The following is a 10295-nucleotide window of genomic DNA, read 5'->3' as shown; positions in this document are numbered from 1 at the left end:
TTCACTTTGTGGGGACTAAAATTATGAGCCTGAATCCAGATTGAGGTTAACTTTCCTTCCTGACAAATAAATACTTATCTAAGTCTTGTTTTTTTTTAAACATTTTTTTATTGAGTTATAGTCATTTTACAATGTTGTGTCAAATTCCAGTGTAGAGCACAATTTTTCAGCTATACATGAACATACATACATTCATTGTCACATTTTTTTTTGCTGTGAGCTACCACAAAATCTTGTATATATTTCCCTGTGCTATACAGTATAATCTTGTTTATCTATTCTACATATGCCTGTCAGTATCCACAAATTTTGAACTCCCAGGCTATCCCTTCCCACCCCCGCCCCTTGGCAAGAACAAGTTTGTATTCTATGTCTGTGAGTCTGTTTCTGTTTTATATTTATGTTCTTTTTTTTTTTTTTTTAGATTCCACATATGAGCAATATCATATGGTATTTTTCTTTCTCTTTCTGGCTTACTTCACTTAGAATGACATTCTCCAGGAACATCCATGTTGCCGCAAAATGGCATTGTGTTGTCAGTTTTTATGGCTGAGTAGTATTCCATTGTATAAATATACCACTTCTTCTTTATCCAGTCGTCTATTGATGGACATTTAGGCTGTTTCCATGTCTTGGCTATTGTAAATAGTGATACTATGAACATTGGGGTGCAGGTGTCTTTTTGAAGTAGAGTTCCTTCTGGATATATGCCAGGAGCAGGATTCCTGGGTCATATGGTAAGTTTGTTCCTAGTCTTTTGAGGAATCTCCATACTGTTTTCCACAGTGGCTGCACCAAACTGCATTCCCACCAGCAGTGATGGAGGGTTCCCTTTTCTCCACAGCCTCTCCAGCATTTGTCATTTGTGGACTTTTGAATGATGGACATTCTGACTGGTTATCTAAGTGTTGTTATCTCGTCTGTTAGCAAGTAATTCCTTGAGGCATCCTGACTTTAGCTTACTGTTCTTGCCTTTGGAAGATAATCTTTAGCCCTGTTCATTACGGGGAGTTATATGCACCCATTCTATAGTGGTTTTGGAAATTATATTTGTTAGAATATGTTTGTTGTAGGAAATTAAATTTATTCACCCACCACGTAGTGGAACACGTCTTAAATGTTAAGGTGCATGTGAATCACTGGGATCTTGGTAAAATGCACATGGTTTTGGGAAGTCGGGGGAAGGAGCAAGATTCTGCATTTCTAGCTGCTGGTGGTGCGGCTAGTCCTTGCCCACTTTCTGAGTCACAAGGAAGTAATGTACCTACTGACACAATGACATCTGTCTTGCAATCCACTAGTTCACCCTCTATGTTCTAGAATGCCACAGGAATACAAGCGTCTTAAATTCACTCCTTAAGCAAGAAACATACAGATTCACAGCCTGGCTTTCTCCCTTCAGGTTTGACTATAATAAATACCTGCAGTTGATTCATTTCTTAATGTGAGAATGTTTTCTTTGTTACAGAGACAAGTTTCCAAGATGGAGGACCGAGTACCAGAATGAGGTTGAGCAAAAAGAAAATTGAAAGTGGTCACAGGATTTCTCAATAAGTCACCAGTGACCTTAGCCACAGTAGCTGTGGTGGAGTGAAGGGGACAATTGTGGGCTGAGAAAGGAATGGGAGGCAAGAACATGGAGAAAACTGATATAAATTACTCCTTGAACATGTCTGGTAATGACTGAAGGAACCTGGACAGTAGCTTGTGAAGTGGGGATTGGTCAGGATAAAATGAAGGGTTGGGATTATGTTCACAACATTGTTAACGTACTCATTGCCACTTAAAAATGGTTCAAATGATAAATTTAATGTTACATATATTTTACCACAGTAAAAAAAAAAAGCTTCCCCTCAATTTGCATACATTACCATTTAATCTTTGTAAAGTTCTAGGGGGATTGAAAAATGTATGTCACATATGCATCATTACCAAATTATATAGAATAGTTTCGTGACCCCCCCAAATCCACTATGCTTTACCTATTCAGCCCTTCTCCCTCCCCCAAAAGCCATGATAACCACGAATGTTTTACTGTCTCTACAGTTTTGCCTTTTCCAGAATGCTGTGTAATTGGAATCATGCAGTAAGTAGCCTTTCAGACTAACTTCTTTCATTTAGCAATACTCATTTAAGATTAAACCATCTCTTTTCATGGCTTGATGGCTCATTTTTCTTTATTTATAAATGATATTCCATTGTTTGGATGTAGCACAGTTTATCTTTTCACCTATTGAAGGACACTCTGGTTGCTTCCAAGTCTTGGCAGTTATGAATAAAGAAGCCATAAACATTCATCTGCAAGTTTTATGTGGACTTGGTTTCAAAGCAGTTTAGTTTACCTTTTATTATTTTTTAAATTAATATGTAAAATTAACTTTAAAAAACTTACAATTTTAGGGGGGTGAGTATAGAATAGATATCTCAAGCTAATGATTTTAGTGCCTTTCTATGTATGGAAAGATGCAGAAATCTGGGGTCATTGAAATTCTTCCTTAGATAGGCATCTTAACCATAACTGATGTAATTCATCAGAGTGTGTCATAATTGTGTTTTTCCGTCTCCTTCACTCTGCACTAAGCTGTCTGAGGGCAAGTGTTGGGCCATATTCACCTCTGCACTCCCAATACCTACTGCCACAGTCAATAAATATTTGCTAAATAAATGATCATTAAGCGTGGAAGACGTGAATTCACACTGGACCCAATACAGTCTTTATCATCTTCCTAAGACAGGTTTTGTCTCAAGTATGAAAGTCCATTTGCTGATGTCCATAGAGAGGCTAGGTGAAGGTCAACAATCCACACACCCCATCCTCGGCTTCCCTCCCTTTCATGACTGTATCAGCTTTCTATTGCTGTGTAACAAATTACCACAACACATATTTATAAGCTCAACTTTCCATGAGTTAGGGGTCCTTGGGTCCTCTGTTAGGTTCTCACAAGAGTACAATCAAGGCAACAGCCAGGCTGTGTTCTCACGTGGAGGCTGCACTGGGGAAGAATCTGCTTCCAAGCTTATTCATCTTATAGGCAAAGTTAATTTCCTTGTGGTCATAGGACTGAGGGCTCTAGCTTTCTGCTGGCTATTGGCTGGAGGCACGCCACTCTTCCTAGAGGCCACCTGTAGTTCTTTGCTGGATAAGCTTCTCCAACACATCTGCTTACTTTATCAAGCCCACAAAGGGGGTCTTCAGTCTGTTAGGAAGTTTTATATAACATAAAGTAATCACAGGAGTGATATCCCAGTGTTACCGGAGGTCAACAAAGCAAACTGAGGATTTATTATTAGGGGAGAATGGGCAGTCTCAGCTGAGCAGCTGTGCTGAGTTTCTTTGACAAGTTGGTTATATGGGGTGAAAAATGTATGGTCAGAATATTCACTAGAGAGGGAAAGATTTGGAGTCGTATTTCCTGATTTTCATCCCAGCTCCACCTTCCTGAGGGAAGGAGGTATTTACGTCCTTATTTAGTCTGGATCAGAAGTATCATGGCATCTACATATGATGGGTACTTCTTATCCGCAAGGCTACTTTTATTGTGATGAGGGCATAGTGAGCAAAATGTTACATTGGAATGACCAAGATTCCTGCCTTATCCCATCTTTCTTTGTCTGTCTCCAGACTACTTGTCAACCCAAAATGTATGATTTCTTATCAGTCTGGAGGTTCCTGCTTTTCTTTGTCTGCCCAACGACCCCCATTGTTCACAAGATGTATGGTTTCCTGCCATTTGGCCCATGCCCCACTTTCTCTGCTCATATCTAGCTATCTGCCTGCTGTAAATCCCAGCGGGCAGTCCATACTCTAGAGGAAGGACTTACTTGTAAGTGGAAGGAAGGAGGTGGCAACCGGTGGGGAGTAACTTTAGGGTCTGTCCATCAGAATGACTTTCATCATAAGAATTGCTTTTCCTTCTATCCCAGCAATTCTGACCCAGTGTTACTTCTGGCATAGCATGGCCCTCTGGACCCTGCTGTCCTATATGGTAATACTAGGTCCATACATGACTAGTGTGACTGGAGAAATGATTTTTGAATGTCTAGAAAACTATGTAATGAATATGAATTTAAATTTAATTTAAAAACCGATACCAGTTGTTGGAGAAATTTTTACACCTGTTTGGAACAACGTGGGTATATGAATCTAAATTTTCAACGAAATTTTATGAAATATAGATACTGATCAAGTACCTCCACTGAAAATTTAGTGTTCAAATGGAGACGTGTTGTTAATTATAACACCTACACCGGATTTCAAAGACTTGGTATGAAAAAAGAATAAAACATCTCATTAATAGTTTTTACACTGATTACATGTTGAAGTGATAACAACCCGTATCTATTGAGCTAAGTAAAATACATTATTAAACATAATTTCATCTGCTTGTATTTTTTTTTAATGAATTACCAGAAAATTAAAAGTCACAGACGTGTCTCGCATGCTACTGCTGAGAGAAAATGCAAAGAGGTTCAGCTGACAATGGGGTGGGAAAGACACACCCTCGAAGTTAGCTAAGAATGCAAAGCAAAATCTGATGAATGTCAGACAAGTATTGCAGGGCCTCAGAGGAGGGGGAAATGGGGACACCAAGGGCCGAGCAAGTTTTCAGCAGAAGGCGGGAGGCGCCGATCTGTAAGTTTCCCGCTGTAGGTTTCCGGGCCGCTCCGCGCACGCGCGGTCCGCGCCGCCCGGGAACGCGCGGCGCCTTTTGACCCCGCCGCCCCGCCGTAGCCCGCGCTGCGCTCTCGGTGGCCGCGATGGCGGACGTGTCCGAGAGGACGCTGCAGCTGTCAGTGCTGGTGGCCTTTGCCTCCGGAGTCCTCCTGGGCTGGCAGGCAAACCGGCTGCGGAGGCGCTACCTGGACTGGAGGAAGAAGAGGCTGCAGGACAAGCTGGCGGCGACGCAGAAGAAGCTGGACCTGGCCTGAGATCCCCGCGCTGCGGGCCTGCGCGCGGCCCCTCTCCTCTCCCGCATGGGGCCCCGCCGCCGCCAGGCTCGCCTCGCTCTCGGCTCGCAGCGCTGGCTCTTCCTAGAGTCGGTGAGCGGTGCTTACAGCGGCGCTCGAAGGGGAGACTTTGGGGACGGACGGGTATCTTGGGGGCAGGAGGGCCTCTTCAGAACCCATAGGGGATGACTTGCTCCCAGGGACACAGAAAGAGGAGGAAGTTCATTTTTCCTAGTAACTCGCACTTTGGTGTCGTTATTCAGTTCACTGCGTGTGTTTAACGGGAATGTCTTAACCATGTGCGATGTCGGTGAACCGTGACCACATTAAACTTCAGAATGGAAAATACTGGGAAGAAAAAAGGGAGAAGAAAGAAGTCTGGTGTTCCTGCCACCGCTTCCCCCCTTACCAGTTTCTCAGTTTTCTTATGTGTAACACCACATCATATAGTTCATGATTTAACTCAAAAATAAAGTTGAAGTGAACGATTATGTATTCCTAACTTTTATTTCTCTTTTCTGTTTCCAACAGCCTGTCGAAGATGGATATGGAGCACTGGACCGTATTTTCTGCTTGCACTTTATGAATCAATTTTATTTTTAAAATAAAAAATAATTAAACATCTTTGAACCTTTTATTAAAAGGAAAAGGAGTATCTTGCCTGCCATGTGACTTACTGCACTGAGAGACCTGGATTCTCAAAACTGATGTATTACTGTTTTTAATCAGATATTTTGTTTCTTAAGGAATATATGCTAGTTCTTTGGTACAATCGCAAAGCAGAGTTGGCCTGGGGACCCTTATGGGTCTTTTTGACCAGCTATTTTACTGGACCTGTTGAGGAAAGCAAGGGGCTGTAAAAAATAACTTCTGCAGTCCCAAGAGTGACAATATACTCAACTCACAAAGTATAGGTTTTTATTGGCAAAAATTTCATTTGTGTCACTATGGACTATACATGCGAAGGAGAAACCGTCTTGAATAGAGCTTAGTGATGGATCCCAACTACAGTTCACCCTTGAACAGCCTGGTTTGAATTGCATGGGTCCACTCATACGTGGGTTTTTGTCAGTGAATACAATACTGTGCTATCTGAGGTTTGAATCTACAGATGTGGAAACGTGGATAGGAAGGGCCAGCATCCTTGGATTTTGGTATCAGAGCCAGGTGCTGTAGTCAATTCCCTGAGGATGCCGAGGGACGACTATATATCTAAAATTCAAGAGTGACCAAGCTCCTAGTTATTTTTGATTTGCAAGAGGTGTTTTCTAGAACACTGCCCTTGCTTGTTCCTGTAAATTAATTTTGTGTTGAAACAAATGTACGAGCAGCTTCATATTAACCTAAGAAATTCAGAAAAGTTGTTTCCACAGAAAGCTGCCCCCCCCCCATTTTATTGAGGCCATTATGCTTTATTACTTCCAACTTTGTTTTCCTTCTGTGAAAGTGCTCAAGGACTGAACTGTTTGTTCCTAGAGCGCCATCCCATCTGAGCTGCAGTTTGCTGAAATATCTGAGTCACCATCCCTCACCGAGGCTCAAATAGTGGAGGCTCTCTGAGTTAAGGTAGGTTTCTTACGGCACATATGCGGTGCCCCAGACTGTTGGTATCTGCCCGGTTAAGCACCTAGGTTGTGACCAGTTCTGCCTGTAAGGGTCTGTTCGTGTGTCATGTTCCTAGTGGACTCTCCAATGTTGACTCCTTTCCCATTACTTATGTGCAGCACCCGGACACACTGGTCCCCCTTTCTTGGCTCGCCTCAGTGTTCTGTCATCCCTGCTGCTCTGGGTGTGTGCTGTTCACCCTCACGTCCTGTCTAGGTCCTTACATGGTTTTCAGCCACCCTACACCACTCTTAATCGTCCCCTTGTTTTCTGCCTGCTTCCTCTTCACACTGTACCCAGTATCCCCAGCTCTGTGGTGGGTAATTGTCCTTGATGCTGCCTCTACTGTTTGTCCCCAAGCTCTCAACCCCTTGCCCTACTTAAATGTGTTCGTTTTTTTTCCCTGAAAATGTTGCCTTATATAGAGATGTTACTCTTTCCACGTTACCCATTAGTTCTAAACTATGAGTCCCTCAGAAGCTGTTAAAGTCTTGTCGGTGTCTCCTGTGAGGAAGCCATGCAAAGCTGACGTTCATTGTAACACACCGATCGAAGACAGTCATGACAAGTTTTATGTAGTAACTTGTTCTCAGGAGAAACAACAGCCATGGTTTGCTTTGGTTTGGGCTACCCTCACATCGAAACTGTCTTGCTTGAGGTTACTCTGATTTTCTTAATGGCATCAAGGGATGACAGTGGAGAAGCAATGACTCATGTTAAGGTGACTATGCTCAGTGTTACAAGTCAAAAGAAATGTAAGTTGACGAAAAAGAAGGCATTTAGCTGAGTAACCTTGTTCATTACAGCATGGTGAATACCCAAGTGGTATTTCTCAAACTTGAATGAGCACCTGAAACACTGGGGTATTATTAAAATATAGACTCTGATCCTGTAGGGCTGTGGCGAGGCCTGAGAATACGCATGTCTAACAGTCTCCCAGGTGCTGCTGATGACGCTGATCCAGGACTCATAGGAATAAATGCTTGTCACTCTGAATGTGGTACAAAAATGTGTAAGATCTAAGTCATCTTTCCACCTGAGGTGAGCAGGAGTACTAAACTTTTTTGCATCCTTCCTCATTCTGCATACATATACACATGTGGAGGGGGTTTATTTGTTTATTTTTACCAACACAGAATTGTACCATCTTCATGACCCTGTAACTTTTCTATTTAAAATATGGAAGTCTCTATAAAGCAGGTAGAATTTTTTCCTAAGTTACAGACATACATGCGAAAAAAAAAGATTTCATAAATGATGGATTGTCTTTAGTGCAGCTTTTATTTTTGCTTATCTCTTACAGGATCACTTAGAAGTACTGATTATTAATCCATCTAAAATACTTTATAGCACTTACTACTTCTCATTTGTCGTTATAAACTTTTTTAATGGAAATACTATGGCTATTTAAGTGAAATGTTAAGAATCATGAGCCATAATGGGGGAATTAATTCAAAATTAAGGCATGAGCTACCAAAAAGCAGAGCAACAGTAGAATGGATGAGTATATTAGAGTATGGCATACAATGGCACACAGGAGAGCAATGAGAATGAACAAACTACAGCCCACATGATACAGATGCATCGCACAAACGCGCTGAGTGAAAGAAGCCTGACAAATGCAGGTACACACAGCGTGATTCCATCAGTTCAAAAAAAGGCAAGACAAATTTTAGCAGCTACAAGTTAGGATAGTGTTTCCTTTTGGTGTAGGGGGTGGAGGTGGGCAGGGTCTACAAAGAGGGAAGACTACTAGGGTGCTGGCCATGTTCTGCATCCTAGTCTTGGTGATGTTACGTGGGGGTGTGTTCAGCGTGAAAATTCAGTGAGCGCTGTGCCACTTCTCAGTTGAAGGAGACGGTTCGCAAATAGCATGGCAGTTGGGCCTGTGGAATTAGTGTGTTGTACTGAAGAACAGGTATTAGTGTGATTCATCTTCTGAAAAGTGAGCTCAGATTGTCATTCTTATTCCGTGTAGTGAATAGAGCTTGGGGATTGGATTTATAGGACTGAGCCCCACTTGGGGAAGTGTTATTCCAACCTCCCTGAGTGATGCGAAACGGAGATCATAATTACGTGCTCACAGAACTGCAGCAGAGCAGACAGAATCACTATCTTCCCGGAACTCAGGATGGGCAACGTGCGAAACTACGATGAACTGATACTTAAGCAATATCCCAAATGGCAAAGAATTAAAAATTGCCTTTCTGAAGTGAGAGTATGTGCCAGAACAATGTTTCCCATTAAAGCCATTTAGGAAAGCTGTCCTTGCAGTTCATTTAAAGACATGACGATGCTTAAATTGTATTTGAAGATTAGTTGAGCAAAACTGGTATCAGAAAGCAAATGCCATGACGAGTACCCCAGCAGGACGGTCGCGGTAACAGAGTATTGTGGGACTTGTAGTTTCGGACGCAGCGGGGCACTCTCCCCCACCTCCACCCCAAACCTTTGGGAGTGGCCAGGAGAAGGCGACTGCCTGGGCAGTGATCCCGAGCAGAGAGCGCAGGACCTGCCGGCTGGCGGAGCGGCCTCCTCAAGAGAGGATGGTCCCCGCGCGCTTCCCGACCCGCCCGCGCGGCTGCAGGGTGCGAGGCGGGCGCGCGGTGATGGCGTCACCTTCGGGCGCCGCCGCTCGGTTTCCCTGGCGACCGGCGTGAGCTGCGCGCTGAGGCGAGGGAGATGCTGGCACGGCGGCAGCGCGATCCCCTCCGGTCCCTGCAGCGCCGCAGTCAGGAGTTGAAGCAGCAGGTATGGGCTGGCTGTGCAGCGGGGGCCTGGGCTCTGGCGGCGGGCGAGGTCTGGGACGCACCCTAACCCTGGGAGCCTACTCCAACCCACTTACCTTTCCAAGTTGTAACGCTCCCCCACCCACAACATCCCAGCTCCAAACTCGGATTCTAACCCCTCACTCCCAACCCAGCCGCCGGGAGGTTAGAAATTCAGGATCATCGACTAAGTGCTCCCCTCCCTCCCCGCCCTGACATCTCCATCTCCAGCCTAACAACTACCTTAACCCATCTCACCTCCAGATCTAAACTTTTAACGATAATCATTCCAGCCATCTCTGCGCCCAACATCACTCTCCTCCACTCTCCCAGACCCCTTTCCTTTATCCCTCATCCAGTGGAGACTGTTGAGTGTTTTTGCTTCATATAAACCCAAGCGAACTAGGTGTCAAGGAATAGTCCTAATATATATGAGAAACATTAAGACCTGACAAATGAGCAAAGGACGTGAACTAAAGAAGAATTACAAGTAATTAATAAACATGAGAAAAGTTAACTTCAAAGATAGTCAAGTAATTACAAAGGAAATAAGATATCACAAACACTTAAAAAAATCACAATAGCCAGTACTGGGGAGGTTGTGATGAAACAGTATTGTTACACTGCTCCAGACACAGCATTTCTGGAGAGCAGTTTGACAAGATGTAGCAAATACTCATCCTCCTAGGCTGGGTAATTACATTTCCAGGAATTTATCATACGTAATAATGATTTAAAAAATCAAGACAGAGACTGAAGTATGGAGGTATTCATCACAGTATTACAATAGAAAAGTCTGGATACAACTTAATCAGTAGTACGGGAATGAGTGAATAACTTACGTTGGGATAAAATTTTGTTACAATTTTAATGTGTTATGGAAAATATTTGTGATAAAATGTCAAGTTAGAAAAAATGCTAAATAGAATACACAGTATTTCAATTTAAAAATTTTATATATAAGATATATTTTAT

At 43.0% G+C, this 10295-nt stretch overlaps 2 protein-coding genes across 3 annotated transcripts in view; both read left to right on the top strand.

Moving 5' to 3' along the window:
- The first annotated feature begins 4722 nt into the window (after positions 1-4722).
- On the top strand, positions 4723-5602 carry MTLN (mitoregulin). The gene is made up of 2 exons (XM_031440977.2): positions 4723-5040; positions 5479-5602. The coding sequence occupies exon 1, from the start codon at positions 4759-4761 to the stop codon at positions 4927-4929; it is 171 nt and encodes a 56-aa protein (XP_031296837.2). The 5' UTR covers positions 4723-4758; the 3' UTR covers positions 4930-5040; positions 5479-5602.
- A 3608-nt stretch (positions 5603-9210) lies between these two features.
- NPHP1 (nephrocystin 1) overlaps positions 9211-10295 on the top strand; it is a 38738-nt gene continuing 37653 nt past the window's right edge. For both annotated transcript variants that reach the window (XM_031441231.2, XM_031441230.2), the window contains exon 1: positions 9211-9303. In XM_031441231.2, the coding sequence (XP_031297091.1) occupies positions 9235-9303 (69 nt within the window). In that variant the 5' untranslated portion in view covers positions 9211-9234. The remainder of the gene's footprint in view (positions 9304-10295) is intronic.

This window comes from Camelus dromedarius, chromosome 33 (genome assembly GCF_036321535.1).
Source record: "Camelus dromedarius isolate mCamDro1 chromosome 33, mCamDro1.pat, whole genome shotgun sequence".
Taxonomy (NCBI): Eukaryota; Metazoa; Chordata; class Mammalia; order Artiodactyla; family Camelidae; genus Camelus; species Camelus dromedarius.
The sequence above is the reverse complement of the archived record's forward strand: the minus strand, read 5'-3'. Positions and strand labels throughout refer to the sequence as shown.

Excerpts from the sequence above, each read along its gene's own strand:
- MTLN (XM_031440977.2), top strand. The coding sequence starts at position 4,759 with ATGGCGGACGTGTCCGAGAGGACGCTGCAGCTGTCAGTGCTGGTGGCC.